The sequence below is a fragment of the Ananas comosus genome, linkage group 2 (genome assembly GCF_001540865.1).
Source record: "Ananas comosus cultivar F153 linkage group 2, ASM154086v1, whole genome shotgun sequence".
Lineage (NCBI taxonomy): Eukaryota > Viridiplantae > Streptophyta > Magnoliopsida > Poales > Bromeliaceae > Ananas > Ananas comosus.
The window spans coordinates 15,899,748-15,924,089 of NC_033622.1; the positions used below are offsets into that span (position 1 = coordinate 15,899,748).

The 24,342-nt window shown below is 37.9% G+C and overlaps 4 protein-coding genes across 9 annotated transcripts; 1 reads left to right on the top strand and 3 right to left on the bottom strand.

Moving 5' to 3' along the window:
• Positions 224 to 7,557, top strand: LOC109706486. Its single transcript, XM_020227330.1, has 8 exons — positions 224 to 534; positions 1,322 to 3,435; positions 3,738 to 4,965; positions 5,337 to 5,776; positions 5,873 to 6,055; positions 6,439 to 6,539; positions 6,939 to 7,030; positions 7,125 to 7,557. Exons 1-8 carry the CDS (start codon positions 348 to 350, stop codon positions 7,157 to 7,159), a joined length of 4,380 nt encoding a protein of 1,459 aa, XP_020082919.1. The 5' UTR covers positions 224 to 347; the 3' UTR covers positions 7,160 to 7,557.
• LOC109706490 (tRNA methyltransferase 10 homolog A) lies at positions 7,823 to 10,850 on the bottom strand. Its single transcript, XM_020227335.1, has 3 exons — positions 10,213 to 10,850; positions 9,267 to 9,626; positions 7,823 to 8,470 (listed from the first exon to the last, which is right to left on the bottom strand). Exons 1-3 carry the CDS (start codon positions 10,606 to 10,608, stop codon positions 8,117 to 8,119), a joined length of 1,110 nt encoding a protein of 369 aa, XP_020082924.1. The 5' UTR covers positions 10,609 to 10,850; the 3' UTR covers positions 7,823 to 8,116.
• LOC109706488 (probable ribosomal RNA small subunit methyltransferase B) lies at positions 11,153 to 18,642 on the bottom strand. Of its 6 annotated transcripts, none has more exons than XR_002215220.1 (18): positions 18,427 to 18,642; positions 18,262 to 18,321; positions 18,015 to 18,169; positions 17,541 to 17,654; positions 17,193 to 17,258; positions 16,445 to 16,528; positions 16,273 to 16,359; positions 15,829 to 15,920; positions 15,669 to 15,729; positions 15,357 to 15,416; positions 14,761 to 14,821; positions 14,395 to 14,502; positions 14,188 to 14,306; positions 13,610 to 13,681; positions 13,094 to 13,179; positions 12,463 to 12,559; positions 12,042 to 12,161; positions 11,153 to 11,913 (listed from the first exon to the last, which is right to left on the bottom strand). XR_002215220.1 is itself a non-coding variant. In XM_020227334.1 (18 exons), exons 1-17 carry the CDS (start codon positions 18,590 to 18,592, stop codon positions 12,101 to 12,103), a joined length of 1,623 nt encoding a protein of 540 aa, XP_020082923.1. In that variant the 5' UTR covers positions 18,593 to 18,641; the 3' UTR covers positions 11,153 to 11,890; positions 12,086 to 12,100. The 6 variants fall into 6 exon arrangements, 3 of the variants coding, with proteins under 3 accessions (XP_020082923.1, XP_020082922.1, XP_020082921.1); XR_002215219.1 differs by having other exon boundaries at positions 11,153 to 11,890; positions 12,042 to 12,235; positions 18,427 to 18,640; XR_002215218.1 differs by having other exon boundaries at positions 12,042 to 12,235; positions 18,427 to 18,640.
• LOC109706487 (disease resistance protein RPM1-like) lies at positions 18,818 to 23,307 on the bottom strand. Its single transcript, XM_020227331.1, has 2 exons — positions 23,178 to 23,307; positions 18,818 to 21,730 (listed from the first exon to the last, which is right to left on the bottom strand). Exons 1-2 carry the CDS (start codon positions 23,291 to 23,293, stop codon positions 18,973 to 18,975), a joined length of 2,874 nt encoding a protein of 957 aa, XP_020082920.1. The 5' UTR covers positions 23,294 to 23,307; the 3' UTR covers positions 18,818 to 18,972.

A 24,342-nucleotide genomic window follows, 5' to 3' on the forward strand; every position in this document is an offset into this window, starting at 1 on the left:
ATGAATTGACTTTTTTACCCCTCTTTAATTAACAATTGGGATGTTTGAAGGGATATATTTGTGATGGTAAAAAGATTAATTTACTTATAAAATAGACGATAATTTAACGGTAACAAATAAGAAAAATATATTTAAAAATATTACATTAACATTATATTATATAAAAATTAAATTTTATTAAAAATATATTTGTAATTCATTAAGGAAACGTATAAATTACTCTTCTCTCTCTCTCGCAATGTAGGAGGAGCGAGAGAAACCCACTTCCCCCTCCCCTAGGGTTTCCCGGTGCCATTAGGGTTTCCGATCGCGTGACCTCGTCGTTGATCGATCCGATTAGGGCAAAGATGTCGACGCTGGAGCACCTCTTCATGCAAATCTTCGAGCGGAAGAACTGGATCGAGGGCCAGCTGAGGCTGCAGATCGAGTCGTATGGCGAATCGCTCGGCTACAACCTCCTCGCCGATGGGGTTCGCCCTCCCGAGTGGCTCTGGACCGTTGGATTCGACGCGCCTCATCGCGCGGATCACAAAGGTACCCGCTTTCCCTTTTCCCCGGGCACCCTAGGGTTTCAAATTCTTATACAATCCTTTTATTAGTACTTAATTTGTGGGTTGATTTGTTATTTAGAGTTTTTTTTTTAATTATTATTCTGGATCTGGTGCTTGTGGGAAAAATGGGCCGTTGTTTGATTTCTCTTAGTTCCCTGTGTGTAGTTCGGATAGTTCTTGAATTCGCTCTAGGGCTTCTTTGTTGTACAGCTTATATGCGTTAAAGTTGGCGCATTTTGGTCAGTTTTAATGTGATTTTCTTCATTTATTTAGGTACTGCGTCTTTTTAATTCATTATTTTTTTTTGTTTCTCTAGCTGGTGTTCTTGAAAGTGAAGTAAAATATGGCAAAACTTGGCTAGTAATAACTCTTAGATGCCATGGATATCTAGAAACTTTATAAACCGATTCAAACAGGGCAAATCCAAGGTCTGAAAGAATATATGTATTTAGCTATCTATCATTGATTCATTTCCATACTATTGATGTGGTTCTCCTTTTTTTTTTTTTTTTTTGTCTTTTATATGCATGCCGAACTTGCTTAATAAGAGTTACGCCAAGTGTTGATGCCCTCTATGTTCTTAACAATAGTTGGGTAATGTTTTCGCGATGTTACTTCCTCTTTGATAGGTTGAAATGTTCAAGCCCAGACTCTATGCATTTGAACACCCGAGTGGTGTTTCTTAAGGAGCTTGGAGGGTTCTGTATCTCTCATATTGATTTTCACATTCTTGTCTTATTTATTAATACCGTAATGCTTTTTCTGGGCAGAGATTTATGGAGCACAAATCACGTCTGATTTTTTATTCCCGCCTACCCTAGTTAACACTCCAGCAAACCAAAGAGCTCGCTTTACCTTGCCAACTTTGAAGGAAACCAACTTGTCACAGAGTAGCTTCTTCACCGAAACATGTGTTAACATTGGGGGAACACTGCCTTTAGCTCAACATGGAAAAACTAGCGGACAGCAGGATAAGGCAGAGTCAGACATAGCTGAGGCTTATGCTGAATTTAGTACATTTTCGAGGATTCACCGATCCAGATCAAGGCAAAGGGACCTAGAAAATCGTCTCAATGAAAAGTCAGAAGCTACAGTAGTTGACCGAAAGGATACTATTAATACGGGAATAGTAACCAGGTCTAGAGCTTCCATAAGGTCGGAGAGAGCTAAAGAATCAACAGTTGTGAAATCAGTCGTAGATACCGTAACTGATTGTAGAAATTCTCAGTCAAGACACTTAGACCCTAAACATAGTCATGATAATTTATCGAAACCAGATGAACCTTCTGAAGATATGGAGGGTGCTCGTAGAACTTCAGAAACTCAATTGATTTCCTGTCTAGCTACGTCTGTGAAGGAGGACAATCTTGCAATCCACTGCAATGATGAAGCTGTGGTCTCCTCAGGATGTACTGCTGGAACTGTATCTGAGGTGCCTACAATTGACCATTTTGAGTTGAAAATTGGTGATGCTGTAGCTTCTACGCTGCCTGAGGCGGATTTATCAGTCGAACCCAAAAAACTTCTTTTTGATGGCATTGAATTGTGTGTTCAGGTTGAGAAGCCTTTTTCGGCTTTGGAAACAGAAAATCAGGTCGAGTGTGCTGAATCGGAGCACCTTAAGCAATGTGATTTCAATGGGATATCTTTGGCTTGCTTTGAAGAAGAAAGGAAGGGCAGGGATTCTGTCTTCTTTGTTAGAGAGGAGAATGCATTAGTAGCTAAAGATGAATTGCTTCAACAGGAACCAGAAAGAGCGGGTGTTTCTTCAGCAAATGGTCATATTTGTGGAAAGGATGATGTCTGGTACACTTCGCATGTCAATAAGGTTTTAACTGACGGCCAAAAGGAGATGTTGAAATTGCTTAGAACAAGGGAGCCTGAGGATAATTCTCAAACTACAATGTATAACAGCATGCCCTCAAACTTACCTGTCGCAGAGTCTTTGGAGCTGATTTCGAGGAATGACACGAGCATGACTTCTTTCGTGGCAAGTCCAGGTCAGTGTACAATAAAGCTGGACAAAAAGGATAAGGAATTAAAAGGAACAAGTGATGATCTTTTTCAACATACCGACATTAGTAACAGTGATGGTCTGGTTTCACCATTGACTGAGAAAGTTGAAACTTTCAGAAATAAGGATGATGTGGCTACTCCTTTGGAGTTTGGGAAATCAAGTATAACCCAACTTTCTAAAATAAAGCAAACTCCTGAAAATTGCTGTCTTAGTGATTACATGGAGTTAACTGTTGATGACACACCAAATACATCCGATAAAGTATCAAAAACTCAGAATCATGATACGAATTCTCATAGTCTTGATAGGAATCTTGGTTCGTGCGGTAAAAATGATTACATTTCGCCTTATCCTGATGAGTTTTCCATGCACCCTGGAGTCACAAAAGATGAGATTCACCAAGAGCTGAACGTTGTTGCAGAAAAGAGTGTCATTTCATTCACTGCAGCACTCAATGACAGAGAAATCAGTGGCTCATCACCAGCTGCTCAATGCTGTTTAAGGAGCCCAGGCGGCAATGAGAAGAATACTCCATTCGACTTAAAAGGGAAGAATATTTCTGGTAATTCAAAAAGACCAAGCAAAACTCAACTTCATGCAAATGGGGTTTCATGGCCTAAAAGGAGAAAGATGAATTGTCATTCGAATAATTTCCTTGCTACTCCTCCAAGGGCAAAAGTTCAACCAGTATTGAACTCCCAGGGTGACAGCAAGGACTTGCTGATGAATCAAGAAAATGATTCTGGGGCTAGCTTGACGTTCAGGCCACTTTCATTAGCAAACGAGATGGAAAGTAATAGAGCAGATGTAGCTGCAGATGGATGTTTTGATGTTTTATCTCAAAGCAGCAAAATATCCCTGTCGAAGGTAGAAAATCATGTGTCATTACTAGCCTAATGAATATGTCATCTGAATTTCTTACCCACCTCTTTGTTGCAACTTATAATAACATTGCACTGTTAACTTGATTTTATTTGCTAAATGATCTACTTGTTTCATGGATAATGGTGCAGACAATTTGTTATTCTTTTCTTTTCTTGTTTTGCCTTTAATTAATCATGCTTATACTTGATATGCTTTCTGTACTTATATTAGTACAGGAATTTGAATCTCAAGAGTCTGGTCCTCTCATGAAAGCTGACAAAGCAATTTTGTTGAATTGTTGGCAGATGGAACCAAAGCAATTGCTTTCTCCAGTTAGTTATCTGGATGATGGAGTGCCAAGCCCTTTTTCAGAATTGGCTGCCAGAACCATCCAATCAACTCCTTCTAAACCGGCAGAAAACTGTAACTCGGAAGAAGATGGCCATGACCTGTTGTGCTCTCAGAATATGTCAAAGCATGAAATATCAAGACGCTCTAGCCTGAATGTTGAAATCAATGATAAAGAAGTACGTGATAATTATGATAATTTGGACGCATCCAATATTGCTAAGCCATCTCAATATAGTGATGATTCTGTTGAATGTGATGGTACAATGCCAGAGTTTGAGGGCTTCAGCATTGATGTTCCTTCCAGTGTGGAGGATGATATCCTCCTCAATAGTTCTGAGGTTGAATCTCTAAAAGAAGAAAGGGCTTCTCTGCTTGAGCATCTTTACTGTTCCTGTCCTTCCGCAAGGTATAAAATCAATAAATTCCCTGATCTTTATCAATCATCAACTACTGGAGTCCTGGAGCTCATGAGAACAACTAATTCTCTTGAGAGCGAAAATAGAGAGTTTCCTGGTCTGTATGAAAACATTGGATTGGAATTTGATGACACTTCTGCGGGAAGATCTCATTCCCAGAGTATACCTTCTTTGAGTGCAAGACTGGGTCAAGAAACAAGTAAACCTCCTTTGACTCCTCTTGTAGAGAAGTTCAGTGAGAGAAAGCTTTCAGGAAGAAGCGGTGCTAGTTCAGAGACAGTAGGCTCTAAGCCAGAACTTACATGCTTTAGAATTGACGAAGATATCAGCACAGCAGATGAAAATGATGGGCAGGATGGGATTTATACATCTGAAGAGAGAGATTGCTTGGAAGGAGCCAAGGCAGCAAGTAACAGAAAAGCACTTCAGGATGTCACTGCGACATATCAAAATGTTGCACCTTCAAAACTAGAAGCTTATGCTGGTAAGAAAGTAGGTCAACAACATATGAGTCTTGGAAATGCTTGTCCAAGCAAAATGAAGTCTAAAGAGAACAGGATTCATTCAGTAGATGGAGATAGGGTATCAAAAGTTGCTGAATTAATTTGTAGCAGGTCCAGTAAGGCAGAAATTGCTGGAGAAGCAAATGAAAGAAAAAGAAGCCAAGCAAACCTGCAAAAGGGATGTAAGCCTACCAATATTGTGTCCAATATATCATCTTTTATCCCACTTGTCAAACAAAAGCAGCAAGCACCAGCAGTTAAAGGTTTGACTTTTTGTCTTTCTTAATCTTTAGATCATAACGGTCAAATATATTTGGCAAAAATTGCATTCGGTTTTGGTCTCCTAAGGGCAATCCATCACTTGGCATGTTATGCAAAAACAACATTCCATATTTTATCATGTAAAAACATCTGTATGCATTTTACATCTATGTTGCACCATAAGTTGTTCATGAAAATTATAAGAGTGAAGGAAGCTTCAAACTGTGAACATCATTATAAGGATAAATTAAGCATCTCTTTTGCAGTTTTAATAGTTTATTTTGCCAAGGTATTCTTGTCCAGTACTAGCATACATTTCTTAGTATGTTAGAGCCACAAGCCTTACACCAACGTTAAAGTTGTGCTTCTGTAGGGAAGAAAGATATTAGAGTGAAGGCACTTGAGGCAGCTGAAGCTGCAAAACGTCTTGAACAAAAGAAACAAAATGAGCGAGAAATGCGAAAAGAAGCTGCAAAAGTCGAGAGGATAAGGTTGAAGCAGGAGAAAGAACTGAAGCTAAAACAGGAAGAAGATCAAAGAAAGAAAAAGGAAGCAGATATTGCTGCAAGGAAAAGGCAAAGAGAAGAAGAAGAAAGGTTGAAGCAGGAGAAAGAACTAAAGCTAAAACAGGAAGAAGATCAAAGAAAGAAAAAGGAAGCAGATAATGCTGCAAGGAAAAGGCAAAGAGAAGAAGAAGAAAAAAAGAAGGAAAAGAAAAGGAAATGTATTGAAGAGGCTCGGAAACTGCAAAAGGAAAAGGAGGAAAGGATAAATGTTGAGAAAGAGGAGAAAGATGCTCGCCGGAAAGCTTCAGTATGTATTTGGTTTAACTAATTTTTATTAATTTGATGGTAATTTTCTTTTCCAAATTTATTTTTGTCTTCGAGCTAACCATTGTTGCTCTTGTAGGATGAGCAAGAACAAAAGAAGAAAGGTTTGGTGCACGATACAAAGGGCCAATTAAAACCTGATAAAGAAGAGGTGGTTGTTGGATGTAAAGATGAGGAACTGAGCACTTCTGTGGCTGGAGCTAGAACACACGACAGTAATGTACTTGAGGCTCAACAAACATTGAAGAATGCTGTTGAGCAGGTTAGAATTATTTTAACTGATCTGTATTTGGTGCTGCTTCTTTGTACTCCTTTTGCTGTCAAGTGATGTGTTTGCATCATAGTTTGTTGTTAGCTGGCATAGCTCTATAACTTAATTTTACTTTTCTTGACCTAATTTTAGAAGGTTGCTAGTAGTTACATAGCAATGCAAGCTTTAGTATACTTACATTTTAGTGAAACAAAGCAATTTTTATTAGATGAAAATAGTATCTCAATATGATGGTTCAGGTATTTTCTCTGATCACTTTTTAGTGAGATGAAAGATCATTGTGGTTATGCTGTGAAATTACATCCTAGTTTGGACTTCTAACCTGTTCTTATTTTGTTTTTTCTTTTTCTTTTTTTCCTTGCCCCCGCTTTCAGTCATATGAAATGTCCCCGTACAGAGACTCTGATGATGAAGATGATGATGATGGGGACGAGGAAATCAGGCGTCGGAGGAAATATTATCCTTCATGGGCAAGGTGAATAGTTCCTTCTGTTTTATTTTATTTTATTTTTTTGTGTGAGAGAACAGATTATTAGTATTTTCCTTTATAAGGCAGAGCCTGTTATAAATAACTTTCTGAAAACTTTTGCTGAGACCATAGATACTAAAGCTAATTTGGCATTTTACTTGCGTGTTTGAACAGTTGATGACCATTCTTTTTCAGCCTTATTTAAGTTCTTGTATAATCATCACACTCTACTGAGACTCTTTAAATTTGAACAGGCACATGCTAGCTGTTTTTCTGCTGATTCTACAATAAGAAATATAACAAATCTTATAGCAAATATATAGTAGAAAATACTTTAGAAGTTCATTTGGTTTGTTTATTTGTCGTGTAAACTACTTAGAAATCTTATACCTCTGCTTCTTGCAGGAGAGAATGCTTGGAACAAATTTTATTATCCAAGCAACATATAGACCCAAGAGAAATTTTCAGCCGGAAGAGTTCTTTCAATTTAAGTGAAGGTAACCTTGAAGATATATTAGATACTTAAAGAGAGAATCAATTCTTGTTGTTAAATAAAGACTGATGGTATTATCCATTATCTCCTTTATGCAGTGCTTTCGCCTCACATTCCTCGGCGACAATTGTGATAAACTGATTGTTTGACCAGTTGTCTGCTTGATGATGCATGGCCTTTAAGTAGATAGTGGTGAATCTTTTAGTTAGTACCATAACAGAGTGGCATTGCTGTACCATATGTAAAATTTTACTCTTTTGGAAGCTCTATCAATTAGAAACTAACCCACGGGTTAAACTTTAGATTTGTCTGATGCCACCAATACCCTTTTTTCGATGGGATGTCCATAAAATGTCCCCCCCTTTTTTTTTTTCTTTTTTTTTTTTTTAATTCCTCCCTAAAGACGTTTTAGGATGTATTACAGTTAAAACGGGCATCCTATTGCAGCTACGCTATCAATAATTCTGTATGGAATTGGAAAGTGCAGTGGTGTACGTTTCTCAACTTTGTTTTTCTTTTTACTTTTTTTTTTTTTTAATTGAGGTGGCCTAGTGCATCAACACTTAAGAGCCTTCTGTACGTTTCAGGAATTCATTGCAACACCACCTCAGCTGTGGACTGCCGATCATACCTCCATCTTATCTTTATTTTTAATCCTCAATGGTGATATGCAAATAAAAGATAAAAATCCAAATTCCTCAATCTCGCTGTCCACGCTCTTGTAAACCACCTGCTGAAGAGTCAGGGGATATCGAGAATTTCTCCTGGGAAACCACAGAAAAGGCCACACCCAAAATTCAATTTGAAAATTCTGCTGATCCCCTGCTGTTAAAAGCACAGAGTAATTTAACACCAAAACTCGTATATGCGAGTCTGACCTAAAATTGCAATTAGTGCAAGGGAAAAAGAAAAAGAGTAACGGAGTAATTCGGCAAGGATTACTCTTTCCACAATTCTCCAACTAAACCATGCACAATCATTTGGATGCTAAAGCAAGGTTAGACACTCAGAGCAACATCATTTACATCCATAACAACAAAATTTTTTTACGGCGATGAATAATACATTTTGATGATAATTACTCACCCATTCAGTTAGTAGGTTCTCTCTGCTTTGTCACTTCATCATCTGCTTCTTTATCTTCATGAGTTATTGCAGCAGCTTCAGCAATGTCGGAATCCCCCTCTTCAACTTCTAAAGTTTCGGCTTCTCTGGTACGTTGCTTTTTTCTTTCACCACCATCTTCAAGATCAGTTTCCGCACCATCTTCACTGCCACTTACTACGTCTGCAGCATCCTCAGGTGCATTGTCTTCAGGTGCTTCAATTTCTCCCTCAAGTTCACCTCTTTTTCTTTGTGGAATCACCTGAAAGAAAGCGGTTTTCCAGTCTCTTGTTTCCCAAAACTTAAGCAGAATCTCAAACACTTGGTTAACTGTTAGAACCTGCAAGATAAACACATAGAATGAATTATGCACGGCATTTTGATTGCATGCATTTGTATAACAGCATATATAGAATAGTTCAAACAATCATATCTGATGTTAACAACAGCAGAACCAATGTTGTTCGAATATTATGCAATAATTACTGCCGAAGTTTAAATTTTCATAGCACAAGTTTTATAAGCTTTCACCTCATCCGAACATGCCAGCTAGGTATAAGTCAAAAGTAAAGGCTTACTTGTTCGGTCCAGAGGGGAGAATTACCATGGAAAGTGATCAAGTTGTTCTAAACCTGTTTGAGGAAATCCCCTTCTATGCACTACAACAGACATGAAGTCGCAAGCTTCAGTTTTGAAGCAATTAAACAAGCTCAAACTGGTTTGCTAGTTCGAGGACTAGTTATATAGCTGTGACTAAATAATTCGCATCGACGCACCAACTTAAAATGAAGTGTTACAGTCACAGAAATAGGTGAATTATCCCGGTGAAGAAAAACTAAAAAGAAGATTTTGCATCTTGGCAATTTATTTGTAATTGAATATTTGACCATCATAGTGACAAAATTATTTACTTCTGGCACTACATAATTACTAGTATGAAATGGTAATCCTGAATATTAGACAGAAATGACAGGCAATAGCAATATACTCAGAACACAGGACATTATGAATCTATTTTTGCCGTTTGAAAAAAAGGAAATTTTCTACTCTTTACATTACTAAATGTGTCACTACAAAATGAGCATAGCTAAATGCATTTGACAATGTCTACATCACCAGTAGCAAATCAGGCATACCTGAGAACTTGACATCTTCAAGTAATTTGCAATCGGCAGTTTTGCAGATTGAATCCCCTGGTCATTTGCTTTCTTCATCGTTATCCCTTTCCACCTGTTCCGATCAACTAACCCGCCAATGATGTAAATTTTCTTCAAATCAAGATCATCAAGTACAGTCTCCGCATCTGCTGTTAGATAGACAAGATCCTCTTTGCGGTCCTGAAAGGCTTCAATATAGGATTTCTTCTCCTTTTCAATAATCCACTTATCATATCCTGGGATTCTTTGTAATTGGTTGTCCATCTCTCCTTGACATCCGGTCAACCAAAGATGAGACGGTGATGCGCATCGCCCGTTAACTGCATAACAATATATAATCTGTTTTTCCATAAGATAATGACTCGCATAAGAGACATGATAACATGTCAAAGTACCATATAATCTAAACATCAAATGGTATAGGTGATATACCTGAAGGAGATATCATCCTGAAATAAAGATCATAATGCACACGGAAGATAAAGAAAAGACAAGAGCCTGATAATATAACTCACATTTTCTCATAAACTTTCATGTGATGCAGATCACTCTGGCATGATTCAGAAAAAAAAAAGAAGATGCAAGTGTCAAATAGTTTACGTCACTGAGAAAGCTAATTGTGAACGATATGTCTGAAGCACACAAAGAACATATTATGCTCTGTAATTGATATAATCTTGCATAATTTCTTATCCAATTTTGAACATTACTTACGTGAATTATCTATATTTTGACTTCAAGTTTATCTACGTAGATCGCATTCTACAAGTTAAAAACCCAAAATTTAGCACTAGTTATAACATGTCAATACCTACTTCGGCAAACTATTCCCGGGACATTTTCATCATCTAAAACAAAACCCCTTTTCCACTCAAAAGACTAATTGCAAATGGAAATGAAGAGAAATTAGGGCAAAATCGGTCACCTGCTGGACAAGGCTGTGGATCTCCTTGGAGGCCATGAGATCGGCGAAATCGAGATCGATCACGAGCTTCTGCCCCACCTCGGCGGCCCCCCTCAGCCGCTCGATCCTCATCGCGCGCTCCTCGGACCTCTTCTCCATGCGCTCCCTCCTCGTCTCCTTACGCGACTCCACCATCCTCGCCCTCTCCTCCTCCGTGGCGGCGCCGGCGAGCTTCTCCTCCCACTCGCCGCGGCGCCGCTCCAGATCTCGGCGGCGCCGCTCCTTCTCCGCCGCCTTGCGCTGCGCCTTGCGCTCCTCGAGCCGCTGCTGCTTCAGAAGCCGCTTCCGCGCGCTCTTCGAGAGCGGCGGCGCCGCCTCCGCGGGGGCGGTTTGGTCATTTGCCTCGGGCTCGCCCATGGGCGCCGGGAACGGATCGTTAGGGTTTTGGTCTAGAGCGGCTCACGGGGTTTCCGTTTCGTAGAGCGAGATGAAATACGTGAAGGTACGGAAATATCCTCCTTCGAGCACACGTTGTGTTGGAGTAGAAAGGAATGGACTACCACGTCACCCGTGGACCGATAGCTAAAAGAATAAATAAAATTTTCCATATAAACAATTAATTATTTTAACCAATCATGCATCTAGCCAAAGTCTCTGAATATTTTCAAAGTATTTACCTGAGCAGTTCGTTGCTAGATTTTTTTTTTTTTTTTTGAAAAACATATAAGTAGGACTTTGAAATTCAGATGATTTGAGACTCTTGTTTTTATTATAAATTGATTACAACAATGAAGTTAAAAGGAAAATATGGAAGAGTAATTTGAAATTTACCCCAATTTCTAGTAGATATTTTCAGTTACCATGAAATTTAAACAGCCAAATCATCCCGACATTCTCAACGCTTCTTCATCGACGTACAAGCACTATTTTACAAAAAATAAAAAGAAAGGCTAACTCGGAATTGTCATCATAGTCTCACGAAGGTTTTCACGTTAACAGCACATGGCCAAAAAACACTTGGTCTATTTGTTTTTTCCCCAAGAGAAAAAAAGAAAACACTTAAAATGTTTGAACTTAACATGTTTTCTCTGTTCTTTCTTGTAGACGGGGCGACAAAGCTGCATTACATACAGAATGTTTGAACTTAAAAAGAAAAGCTACATAAAAACTGGCGGAACAAAACATCACATGTTCAAACATTTCGTATTTAATGTAGCTTTTCTTTTTCTTTCTACTAGAGAATTAGTGTAGCTTTTTCTTGGAATAAATAGCTATGCCGATATATGCAGAAACAAGCATAAAAATGTGTTTAAAATAATAACAACAACAATAATAATAATAACAATAATAATCAGCATCGCCGAGCCAAACTACCACCATTTATTTCATGAGGAATGATATCTGCTACTCTTGGCCTGTGTTGAGCATCTCCCTTCAAATCGCAAGCATGAAATGTGAGCAAATTAAACAAATTAAGTAAAGCCAGGAGTCTAGCAGGATTCGAAATCAGAGGCTTCGGGCCTTCCACTTTGATACGATGTTAAATGGAGCTAGGAGCCTCGCATTGTCATCTGAAAGCTTCAGACAGCAATACTTTTGAAATTTATATTCAGCACTAAGTGCCTAAGAAGCCCATTACTTCACTTGGTTTGGATGACTCACATCTTCAATGTCAAATCCAAATAAGTGTTTCCTGAAGCTGAGAGCACTCCACATGTGAATCTGTATCAGGAAAAAAAAAAAAAAAAAAAAAAAAAAAAAAAAAACACTGTAGGTGAACTTTCTTAAGTGGAGGAAAAACTATAAAGCAACTCTTGTCAAGTGAAAAATACATGTGAATCTGGACATACCAAGCTAGTCTAGCAGAGACATCCTGACTTGTGATATTACTGACCTAGAACTTGGACTTCTAGCCTAGCGATCGGACCAGCCGAGCAGCAAATGACCCGTCCATCCAATGCTTAATGGGACTAGAGGAATAGAAACCATCACGTGTCACAAAATCAGGAGGAACGTATCCATCCACAGGTTGCAGAACAAATTCCTATAAAGCATTACATGGCAACAAGACATAAGCAAGGCAATGAAATGCCAATTAGCAGTGACTATGATGTACATGGTACATGTTCGAATTGAGCACTTAGCAATGTTAAACAACCACTATTGTCTAGAAAACAATTTGGTCTGGTAAAATTATTACATAGTCAAATACAAAAGCAAAATATTGCTCGCATTAGAAAACTGAAGATTCAACAAGAAAAAAGTCTATACCGGGTGCCTGTGAAGAAATGCTGCAATCCTTTCTTCATTTTCCTCGTGGTCGATGGAACAAGTGCTGTAGACAAGAACCCCACCAGGCTTCACCAACCTATCCACACATTACAAAGTGATGTCACCTTTTTGGCACAAAAGTAAAAGAGCTCACTTCAATCAAAACTAAATAGATCATAAGTAGACAGAACAGAATATATTGCAAGCTCATACAATGCAGGTTATTCAGTGGGACCACTAGCATAAAAGCATTATGTCCTTGAGCCATAGTGTAGCTGACTAGACTGCTAATGCAATACAGCATTTAAGTTGAGGTGATTGCTACCAATGACAGGCCAATAGAGTCAATCAGGATGAGAAACACACCTTATTTTACTGTAAGAAATTGGTCACTCCCATACATATTAGATAGTTAAGAGTACTGCCCTGGAATGGGATCACGTAAACCGATATCAACTAGACAGCTGCACCGCACGACCATGGTGGGAATATAGCAAACAACTATGAGCCCAATTAAAACAATCAACAGTCTCAGTCTGATCCCACCAGCTGACTTGTTTAAGTAAAGGAGAGAATACTTACTCCTAACAACTGCACGCTCAAAACTAACCAAGGAGTCAAGGAAACTCACAGTGAAGCTGCATCAAGAAGCTCATCTTGCAAATTCTTCAACCGCTCTAAATCTTCTAAATGTCTGTTCCAACGCAAGTCTGCTCTCTTGAGAAAAGAAGGCAAAAAAAGGAGAGATCGACTGTTCTTAGTAACTAAATGCATGAGCGAGTTAGAGGAAAAAACAGCTGAATCACTTTTTGTTTCTGCATAGATTTGGAGGAAAGAAACAGTCCAACTATCAAAAATATAGTAGCAGAGATAAAAGGTAGTATATTGCACCAAAAATGCATTTTACTAAACAAGTAATATTAAGTATCTATTGGAAAGTGCAAGAAGTCACCACTAAAATAATTCAAATATCTCATTACTTCTTTTTTTTTAATGGGGAAAAGAGGCATTGCATGAAACTCATTCTAATGCGAGATAAGGTTTCTGCTACCATACCCCATTTAACAGATAAAGTTTTCATATTTTATTTGAAAGCAAGGAAAAAGAAAAGTCTAGGTGAGAAAAACAGGGCGTTCTTGAGTAGTACCTTGGAAAGGACGCCCAGTCCAGAACAAGGAGCATCCAACAGAACTTTATCAGCCTCGGTGGTTTTTTTATCCTATAAAGAAAAATTCAGGAGCAACACAAGTAAAGTAAGGATAAGAATGCAAATGGTGTTCCACCATATGAGATGATACATATGGATATATAAACAAAAGCAGCTACATAGACATATAGATTAAAAATATAAATATAGGTGCACAAAAATACAAAGCTCCAGAATTGGTTCTACATTTTAACATTTGTATCAATCTGCATCTTTCCATGAAATCAATGATTAGATATAAGGGGGAGAGAGAGAGAGAGAGAGAGAGAATCAGTATGATGGTTTTGACTACAGACTAAACACTCAATCTCAAGCAAAATTTAACAGCACAAAAAACTATGCTAGATAACTCAAATTGATAATCCACTGGATGGTGACATCTGTTATGGTAACCTGAGGAAGCATTTTAACTGTTTTCTAGTATCCTACCTGACGCCATCGCTTAAAAAATCCATAATTGCTAGTGTTATAAGAAGTACTGTTTCTACATGTTACTATGAAACTTAAGGGACACTTACAACATATAGTCGAATGTCTGTGTGGACGGCAGCGATCACACTGTCAAGTTTGTGTGATCTAGCTGTCTCTTTGAGAATTCTTAAACGGCCTTTATTTATGTCAATTGCACGGACCATGCCTGCACAGTAGTATGCCATACCTCAGTTTAGTAGTTCAGGTCATCATTACTAATGGGTGAATAGTGCAATAATCATATTCAAGAACACCTTGTCCTTTTAAGCGTGATGCCATGAATAAAGTTTTTCCACCAGGTGCAGCACAACAATCAATGATTGTTTCTCCAGGCTGTGGATCCACCACAGACACTACCAATCCTGCATTTAATGGTTGATCTATTAATGCGGAAAAAGGAAAAAAAAAACTATAGATTTATCCCCAACTGCATAATGGCTGAACAATTAATAGAAAAGTATACAGGTTTACCCCTACAATAAGGGGCCAAAGTGGTGCAATTTAACAGTGAGTACTTTAGAGATGATTTATGAAGCCATTTGAATTAATGGCTGCAACTTCTCAGCACAAGAGGAAATCCAAACACCATATTCAGAGTCATATTAGGGAAAAGAACCAGCCTGCACTCTCATCCTGAACAGAACACATGCCCTCCTTCAGTAAGCCAGCTTGTATGACTGTCTGAGTAGAAGAGAAAATAAGGCAGATAAATCCCAGTGCACTAATAAAGGCAAATCCATTAGAGGACAAGCAAACAAGATACAAAAAAAGTATGGGCAAGACTTGTCTGCTGTTAATTAGAAAATATAAGAAATACTAGTGCAAGCTAATTTAGTTCGATGTGCATGGAGCACATTAAGTGCTTTCAGCTTTTTTACGAAGTGCACATTTTGACAGCCTTCAATGGCTACATTTCATCTAGAAACTGAAATTACAATTTTAAGAAGGGACAAAACTAAGTAATCGTTCTAGTTTATGTCGAGTTCAATACGCCCCCGAGAGAGAGAGAGAGAGAGAGAGCAGAAAAATAATTGAATGTCAATAGAAAGACTCAATATGATCCATTCTAACATCTAGTTCACAAAATTTACATCGAAGTTTCCTTATAGGCCCATGCATACTGACTTCACCTTAGATAATAAAAAAAACAAGAGGTTCATTTAAAAGCAAAAAGTGTACATCTAAATCTACTCAAGAACATCATTGTTTTAAGTACCTGCATGCCAGTTTGAATACGAAGAAATTCATGCAAAACAGTAGAACGCTCATAAGGAACCTGCAACCATATGGTTCAGGAAAGAAATTAAACTACAAGTAGAGAGGACTAAATTAAAGCTGCAAAGTTAGAAAAATAATGATGCTCCAGCTCAAGTGCTAAAGAATTTTAGAATATTCTAAGTGAGACATCACACTAGTGGGAGACACGTTCCTGCCATGCAGGAAGACTTATATAGGAATCTTCCAGGCCACGTAGGACACGGATGATGGATTGATAATAGAAAAACAGTAAAGATAACTAAAAAGGCACCTTCAAATCTTGCAATTTCTTAACAAGATCAGCAATTGTAAAACCATTCCCGCTGTTCACCCTACCATAAGAAGTAACTATCAATAGTTAAAAGTCACATGAAAAGAAAAAGAAAAAAAAAAAGTAGGTGGTTGTTGAAGAGTCAAATACTTCTTAGAACCTTAAACTGAAACAGGGATCCCTGTTGTTCCAGTTCATGAGTCTGATAGCTTCTTCTTGCCCAAGAAATCTTATCCATCTCCTGACCATCCACTACACAAAGAAACATTTCAGACTTTTGCCAAAATTTTTCCTGCATCATTCTAGGTACTTTGTGTCACTTACATACAAACCAATAGTAGCAAGTGCAATTAGTTGTCTCTTCACTCCCTAAAATACTCAGGGCATCTGCTTTGTAAAGAAACAGTTGGGGTTCGAGTTTTAAGCCCTTTCCCACAGATCAGAGTGATTCTGTGTATCTTTTTATGGCCAAATGGGCTGTATTGCCGGTGCTTTGAAAGTTGAGCGACCCTGTTTTCTAGCCCGTATAGAAGCCTTTCGGCCTTATTCAAAGAAGTGTGATAAAATGCAAAGGTTATAATAGGATGTAAATATAGGGGCTTACAACAGGATGTGAATGAATAATGGCAAGAGCACGTGCTCGGGCGCGATCATCACCTTCTACCGCTGGGAGAGGTAGAGATTCTGTTTCCTGCACCAAAAGAAAAGACACTGAGGCGAAAGTACAGTTGTATCTGTTCAATTTCCCAATGATATAATACATATGTATTTCATACCTTCAACAAAAGTAGCTTTCGCATAATCGCATTAACCAAATTCCCTGCACCGGGCCTCAGTGCTGCTTTTGCAAGCTTTACATTCTAAAAGCTTAGAAAGCTACAATCAGTCATAACACGAAAATCAAACAATATTATGCCATTAGACTTAAAATGAGGTAGCAAGTTTGATATATTACAACAAACTAAACAAGTAAGAGAAGAAAGACAATATGTTTACAACTAAAATGACGTCAAAAGTGACTACTCAGTAGATGAAACACTGTTTAGAGGTCAATCACTGTCACTAAGATTTTCCACACCAGGCAATAAAGCCAACGAAAATTTATCATTGCTCACAATTGAAAAATGTACATTAAAAAACTATGGTAAATAAAGCACAATGGATTAGTACAATGATCTGACTTGCATAATGACTTGCTGCGAACGTTCAAAGATACGTATATAAGCTACACAACAGAAAATACACCAATCCATTTACTCTATATAATAAGACAAATAGTGAATATTTGCAGCCTAAAATAGAGAACTGCGATGGAATTAATATATTAAATGCTAATCATTATTCCTACAATAGAAAAAACTAATAAAAGCAGATACTTAAAACAGATAGAGTATCAAATAATCTCAGATTTATAATAATGCTAAAGATAAAAAAATTTTCTTCTTTTCATGATTCTCAACAATTTTCAAAGCAAAGAACGTCTTTTATCTACACTACTCCAACAAACGAAAAGCCAAGAAGTACCTCATCAACAACAGCATAAGATGGCATGTTTAGCTTGATGATCTCGTAGAACCCAACACGCAATATCTGCAATTATAAAGTCAATGCTATTATGAACAACAAAAACAAGATAAAAATATAGATGATAGAAGCATGACATATACATATACCAATGTATAATATAGATACAAACTTACTTACAATATACACATGAATCACACATAAGAATGATATGAAGTAAAAAAAATAAAAGAAAATTCAAGTATCCATCTAACATTATTAGAGTTTATCAATCTTGACAAGTAATACAAGACCAAAAAAAAAAGAAGTTTTGTTGCGAACAATTGTAGCAAGCTCGTAGAAACTTACTTGCAAAAGCAATGGCTCCATGTCCCTGAACATCCTCTCCTCAATGCAGACCGACATGATCAGATGATCAAGATATCGTCTCCAACGAACAGTGCCGCCAACAATGTCTGTCACCTAAAAAAGAGGGATCAGCATTAGACAACTTGAATAAATCAAGGCAGAAGAAAATTTTGCAGCAAGAAAAGAATGAATGCTGAGAAGTAGTTGAAAAGCACAACCAGTTGATAAATCTGTATGACTTTTCACAATACTGTGGGTTCCAGAGGCAGCTGAAAAAAAAAAAAAAGAAGACAAAATTCTGTTCCAAAATTCAAAATTCAGGTTTTCTTGTTCATCATGAAATGTATAACAAAGCGTTTAATAACTATGGTTGATGACAATGGCACGCATCAACGAAAGAAATAAAGAACAGGAATTATTTCAATATTCTCAGCATATCAATAAGAAAAAAAGACAACTCAGTTTAATGGGTACCAATCTGATATCTCTATCGTCTAGGGCCCGCGTACGAAACCCTAGCGTCCTCTGGACATAGCCCATTTCGCCCTCGCCATTGCCCCCGCACTTCTCGTTCAAAAGATCTGCGAAAGCTCCGCCCTGTTCGATCCTCAGCAGCCTCACCGCCGAAGCTACCAAAACCCCATTTAACCAAGAATCACAGATCAATTCACCCACAACAGTAATTAACCAACAAATGCGCCAAAAATTGGTCCAAAATTACCTGCTCTGTGAGGGGAAACCTCCGAATTCAGTTTTGGGGTCCTCGGAATCGGATTCCTCTCTAAAACCCCAATCAAAATGAAAATAAAAGAAAATAAATCCAAAAAATAAGTGATAAATCTTAACAGAAACATGAAAGAGGCGAGAAGAAGAGATGTTATATTACCCGTTCTTTTGTGGGGTTTCTTCGAGGATTTGAGAGGAGATGGAACATTTGAATTCGACGTTAGGAGAGAAAAGGATTGGGGAAGGGATTTATTATACGCGAGGCGGAGATTTGAGCGAGAGGTAGAGGTGGAGGAGACGACGGAGAAGGGTCGGGCTCCCTCCATTGGTCTCGTGGTTTCTTGTTTGTTTCCTACGCGAGGAGATGAACAAAGGTGATATACATTTATATACAACCACACATTGCCGGTTCGGTTTATCCTTAAATAATAATAATAATAATAATAATAATAATAAATAATAACAATAATAATTAAAAAAAAAAATCAAGCAACGGTACATAATTTCAAGGTCCAACTTTTTGGCACTAGTTTTATTACATTCTTTTTAAATAAAAAAATTATATAAACTCTTAAATAGAGAATTGTAAGATATATATTTTAACGGAAGATACATAATAGTACAAACAATATTTGATGCGACGAAACAGGTGCACTTCTAAGGCCTTCACCAGATCCAATTCGCCTTCAAAGAAAGATAAAAATTTCTATACGGAGTTGCTTTGATGAATTGGAATTTCTTGTAGTTTCTGAATTTGTTGTAGTTTCTGTGCGATTGTGAGTTCGCTTCCCAGTACTTTGAGTGTAGGGTGGTTGTGATGTCTATCGACTTGCCTTTGCAACTCATCCATCATTGCCTCCAAAATGTAAACCACATTAAGTGAAATTTCCTCGAGTCCAGGAAGGTGTTCGATTCCGGAAATTCCAGTACTAAACGTACACCACCTGACGCTTATCCTTTCCAGCTTAGGCATAGCCTGCTCCTTAAACACCACTTCCAGCCCAGACAAGCCTGCAAGCTCCAACATCTCAAGCTTCATAAACGTTTTGCCTCCGAAAACCAAGGCGCCTCCGATATACGAATCGTTCCAAAGACGGAGAATAAGCAGGTTTGGTAAACCTTGCAAAACTGTCATGGCATTATTCGTCAACTTCGTTTTGACTAGAGTTATTTTAGCCACCTCGCCAAGAGAAGCAAACCAGTTGGGCAAGCTAGCAAGCCCACCATTTAGTGTTAGGTTCAGAAGGCGTGGCGGAGGCGAAAAGGAAGTTAGGCAACTAAGTGTCTCTTTTTTAGCTGCACTCATTAGTAGAGATTGGAGGCAGCGAAGCTTACCGACTGCAGCACAAACCTCTTCTCCATTATTTTTCGTGATGTCTACGATACCAAATTTTCTTAGTTGTGTTAGCTTCCCCAACTCTTCAATTATGCCCTTGTCTTCTCCAACCACAACCGCGCTCAATGTTTCTAGGCCTTTCATCTTCCCTATTCCTTTAGGAACCATAACACCCTCCATGCGTGTAATCGGAGCCCTTACGAGAGGAAAGCAACAAGGACAAGAACATTCATCGTCAAAACGAACACCGGCATGAAGATAGCGTAGTTTTTGGAGTTTGACAATCCCAGCAGGTAACTGTTTTATTCTCGTCCCTCTAATATCTAGTACTTCAAGACCCCGAAGTTTCAAACACGAGTTCGGAAGTTTTTGAACATTCGATCTTCCTTTGCCTTTGCCCTTCAAGCCCCTCAAAGATAAATATTTCAAGTGACGCAATCTTCCAAGTTGTCGGAAGTCTTCATCTTGCAAAACTGAAGCATCTTCTAAGTCCAAAACTCGTAACAACCTTAGTCTAGGAAACACGAGTGATGGTTGCCACTCTCCGGACACTGTCAGCGATCGAACATGGGACAAGTTCATATGCTTTAGAGCATTCTCCTTTGTGCTCCAGCCGTTGGCTAATAGTAAGTTTCGGACCTTATCTCGCGGTATGGCAACGTCAAGACTACTGAGCACAAAAACTAGGTTTTCCTCTAATGATTTTGAGAGGATTACTTCAAGCATCACATCGTGAACTCGACATTGCTTAACTATCCCACCTGCACTGATGCTCTCTACAGGGAGGATCAAATTCCGATGAACGAGTTTGTAAAAGTAGCGCTCGGCAACCTCCTCGGCAGTCATATCACGCTTCACACTTACAAAACCCTCAGCCATCCATCTTTTCACCAAACGCTTTCGGCTAATGTTGCTGTCCTCTGGGAAGACACTTAGGTACAGGAAGCAAGGCTTGAGATAGTAAGGTAAATCACTATAACTCAGGTTCAAGACTCGCTTTAGTCCTTCAAGACCCAAGTTGGTTTCTAGCTCCGAACCGAGTTGATCGTGCAACTTCTGCCATTCCCTCGTAGTTTGGGGCTTAGTAGCAAGAAGACCACCGACGGCGACTATTGCTAGAGGCAATCCACGACATTTTTTCAAGATATTACTTGCCAAGTCATGTAATTCCTTCGGTAAGCAAGGGTAATCAGAACTCTTATACACCATCGTGCATAACAATTTCAAAGACTCCTCATCTGGTAAGGGTTGAAGTTGGTAGACGCAAGTAGACGGAGTAGAGCAATGTGCAGCCAAAGTTGCATTCCTTGTGGTCACCACAATCCTACTACCATTATTATTGTCAGGTAATGCAGGTTTGAGTACTTCCCATGCCGGTACGGCCCAAACATCATCAAGAACAATCAGATATCGATTGTTCTGTAGTTTGTCTTGGATCTTCTGAGTAAGTTCTTCCCCTCCCATTGTTTCAATCTCTTTAGTATGATCTTCGCGCTTCTTAGTTTCTATCCCTTTGGGAGGAGCATTGTGGAGTTGCCTGATCAAGTTCTTAAGGATCTCCTTGACCTCGAATGACTGCGACACTGTGATCCAAGCATGGCGATTAAAACGATAAGCAAGCTCTAGGCTGGCATAAACCTTCTTGACAAGAGTGGTCTTACCTATACCACCCATACCAACTACAGAGATCACACGAAGACTCTTCTCCTTCTCTGTTATCCACTTTATCAAATCAGCTTTTGGTTTGTCCAACCCCACAAGCCGGCCATCTTCAATAGAGAGTGCTCCTAGGTGAGGCGCAATATGCACATAGCCAGGGGCCACATTAGAGCTTGTCGGCAATGCCGCAATGTACTGCAAGAACCGCTGGTTTAACGCCTCAATTCTAGATTCGATATCTTGTATCTCGGTAGCAATCTGATGGCGTGCTCTTAGATTGCAGATTTTGCGCACTAAATTAGTTCGCTGTTGAAAGTGAAGCATGAATTCTTCAAGACAGTCCTCTATGTCATAAGCTAATTCCCTTACTTGCTTCACCAAAGTCCTTACGACTTCAGTGTATCTCAAACCTCCCTGATCAGCAGTTTTCAGGAAGGCCTGCATCATCTGAAGCTCATCTTTGATGTTCCTAGACATAATTAATTCAATTTTAGTAGAGACAAACTTCGTTATACTATTAGGTGAATGGCTTTGCAATGTAAGCTACTGATAACATGCATGATTAGACAAATGAGTTTGACGATGGAGTTGGAAATTAAGCATGTTTTCCGAACTCCATAAGCACGATGGTGGGAATGTTTCTTGAGATTGATTGATTTTATGAACTATTTAAACATCCAAATTATTGGAAATCAAGTGACACTGTGGTGATTGTGTGTTGTCTTTTGATGAAATAGTACAAGATCTGAACCAAAGCATATAAATAGATAATTGAAAGGTATATATTAGACCCCTTCGGACTACAGAATTTTCATGTGTGGAGTGATGTGACCCTTCGAAACACCATTTTGGATTGTAGATCAAACATAATATTGGAGGATTGATGACTTTTCAAAACAATATCTTGAACTATGTTTATACCCACTGTATTGCCTCTCTATTTCAGAACTAAAAAAATCGAAGGCAGAACCAAAATCATGTTTAAGTCACAATTCGTTCCAGCCAATGTTATAACCCATTGTGTTGATATATCTTTCGAGATTAGAACATTGCATGTTAATAAAGTCACTAAACCAAAATTTGATTTGGACCATTTTTTGCTTAAACAATTCTAACAGTATACTGCATATTAGATGAAGACATAGTGCCTGCCGTAGGATCTCGTCTACAGTTGCACATCAAAATCCTGAAGTAGCAAGTGTGTTGTTCAATGAGTGATTCTGGATAATACTTCTGTAAATATTCTCATGTAAAATTTTTTAACTCTATGCATAGAATCACTAAATTTTCTTTCCTCTAAGATGCTTCAATTCGCTCTTGCTGACATTTGTTGGCTTAATTCTTCAATAGTTAGCATAACTGTTTCGTAAGTTACTGAAAAAATAAGAACTTCAAACCTGAGCTTGAGAATATATATTCAGGGATTGAAAAAAAACTGAGCTCGTGCATGCTCTGATGCTTCACATTGTAATTTTTGTCAAAGAGGTATATACACAAATATTAATATAGATCTTGTTTTACAAATTTCACTAGATCTGATGTTTTCTGCAACTTTAGCGCACTACAAATCCGAGAATACAAAATCAATATTAACTTACTAATCTGGAGTTAAACTGAAGTACATTCCGAATTCAACATGAAATAATTAAAACACTGTTTTAAAAATAAACGGTTATCTCAAATTATTTCTTCACATTTCCTTCCTAAGCACAAAAAGTTGATAAGACGCATCTCATTGAGACGCACAGCTAATCATCGTCAGATGTTATTTAGATTGAAACGCAAAATAATACAAGTGATATCCAACGGTGACGAGGCGTGCGTCTCAATGAGATAAATCTCATAGATTATTTTTTTTTTGTTTTCCTAATTTATGCTTAGTTCGATTATGAATTTATGATTTCGACCATACTTACTGAATATTTTGGCGCACGCTGAGGAGCTTGCCAATCTTGTCTAGCACAGCAGATGTCAGCTTGCCAAGCACAGTCTCCACCATGGATTGGGCTAAGCTCAAAGCAGTCTCCGCCATTGTCTCTCTCTCTCTCTCTCTCTCAATCTCAATGTATATGCAAATGCATGCCTAGGCAAATGGGGATATATATATACTTTACATGGGGAACAGGGAACTAGTGTGCTTTTCTTTGAGGCAACGGAAAGCAAATAATATTCTAATTTACCTCCTCCTGTCATCCTAGTACGGTTTGTTGGTATTTCAAGTTGCCAATGAAGAGGTCAGAATTCAATTCTCTGTGGCTTCGTTTGGATTGGATATAAATAAAAATTATTTATTTGAAGAATAAATATAAATGTAGAGATAAATAAAAATTAAATTAATTTTATATTTAGATAAAAATTGAATTATTTTTCAGAATAAAAAAAAATAATGTTTCGATAGATAAGATAAAATTAACACTTCAGAAGAAAAAAAGAGAAATAGAGAACGATTCGTCCTTCTTCTTTTCTATCCGTTTGGATGGAAGGAAAAGAAAAAAAAAGTTTGGATGAAAATTTGGTGAGAGAAAAAAACAAAATGAAGAGAAATAGAAAAAAAAAAAAATTTGGTAATAGCCCTATTTTTTCTCTCAAAAAGTCGAGAAAAACGGAATTTTTTTTTTCTTCTTCCTTAGTCCAAACAAAATATAATAGGCTATTATATTTTGTTAAAAAATTATTTTACTCTTATCTTTTATCTATCGTATTTATTGGATAATACTCTAAAATATGACAGAAAAAATAAAAGCAACCAATTTGAATTTTTATTTGACAATAAAAAAGGATAGAGTTGAATCTATCCGCAAATTTGTCATATTTAAAAAAATATGTTTTATTTGAAATATTGCAGAAAATTTATAAATAGTTATAACTTTTAAGAATTAATCCCAGTAATTCAAAATAGTTTAGCTATTAAAAAAAAGAAAAAGGAACTATTTTTCTGTGCAAAGGCCAGCTAAGCAGATGACGTGTCAAACGTGGTTTTTGCCAACCTGTCCTTTCCGCTGACTCCAATCAAAATCACCCCGACCCATCCCGTTCCGTTCCGTTCCGTTAACTCTTCTCAAAATCGACGACGTTCCACCC

Excerpts from the sequence above, each read along its gene's own strand:
- LOC109706488 (XM_020227334.1), bottom strand. The coding sequence starts at position 18,592 with ATGGAGGGAGCCCGACCCTTCTCCGTCGTCTCCTCCACCTCTACCTCT. Across the intron at positions 15,730-15,828 it reads GATCCCTGTTTCAGTTTAAG|GGTGAACAGCGGGAATGGTT; the intron begins GTTCTAAGAAGT and ends TTCTTATGGTAG. Across the intron at positions 14,307-14,394 it reads ATCACGCTTAAAAGGACAAG|GCATGGTCCGTGCAATTGAC; the intron begins GTGTTCTTGAAT and ends ACTACTGTGCAG.
- LOC109706487 (XM_020227331.1), bottom strand. The coding sequence starts at position 23,293 with ATGGCGGAGACTGCTTTGAGCTTAGCCCAATCCATGGTGGAGACTGTG. Across the intron at positions 21,731-23,177 it reads AGCGTGCGCCAAAATATTCA|GAACATCAAAGATGAGCTTC; the intron begins GTAAGTATGGTC and ends AATTATGTCTAG.
- LOC109706490 (XM_020227335.1), bottom strand. The coding sequence starts at position 10,608 with ATGGGCGAGCCCGAGGCAAATGACCAAACCGCCCCCGCGGAGGCGGCG. Across the intron at positions 9,627-10,212 it reads TCCACAGCCTTGTCCAGCAG|ATTATATATTGTTATGCAGT; the intron begins GTGACCGATTTT and ends ATGGAAAAACAG. Across the intron at positions 8,471-9,266 it reads TGAAGATGTCAAGTTCTCAG|GTTCTAACAGTTAACCAAGT; the intron begins GTATGCCTGATT and ends TTTATCTTGCAG.
- LOC109706486 (XM_020227330.1), top strand. The coding sequence starts at position 348 with ATGTCGACGCTGGAGCACCTCTTCATGCAAATCTTCGAGCGGAAGAAC. Across the intron at positions 6,056-6,438 it reads TGAAGAATGCTGTTGAGCAG|TCATATGAAATGTCCCCGTA; the intron begins GTTAGAATTATT and ends CCCCGCTTTCAG. Across the intron at positions 7,031-7,124 it reads TTCTTTCAATTTAAGTGAAG|TGCTTTCGCCTCACATTCCT; the intron begins GTAACCTTGAAG and ends TCCTTTATGCAG.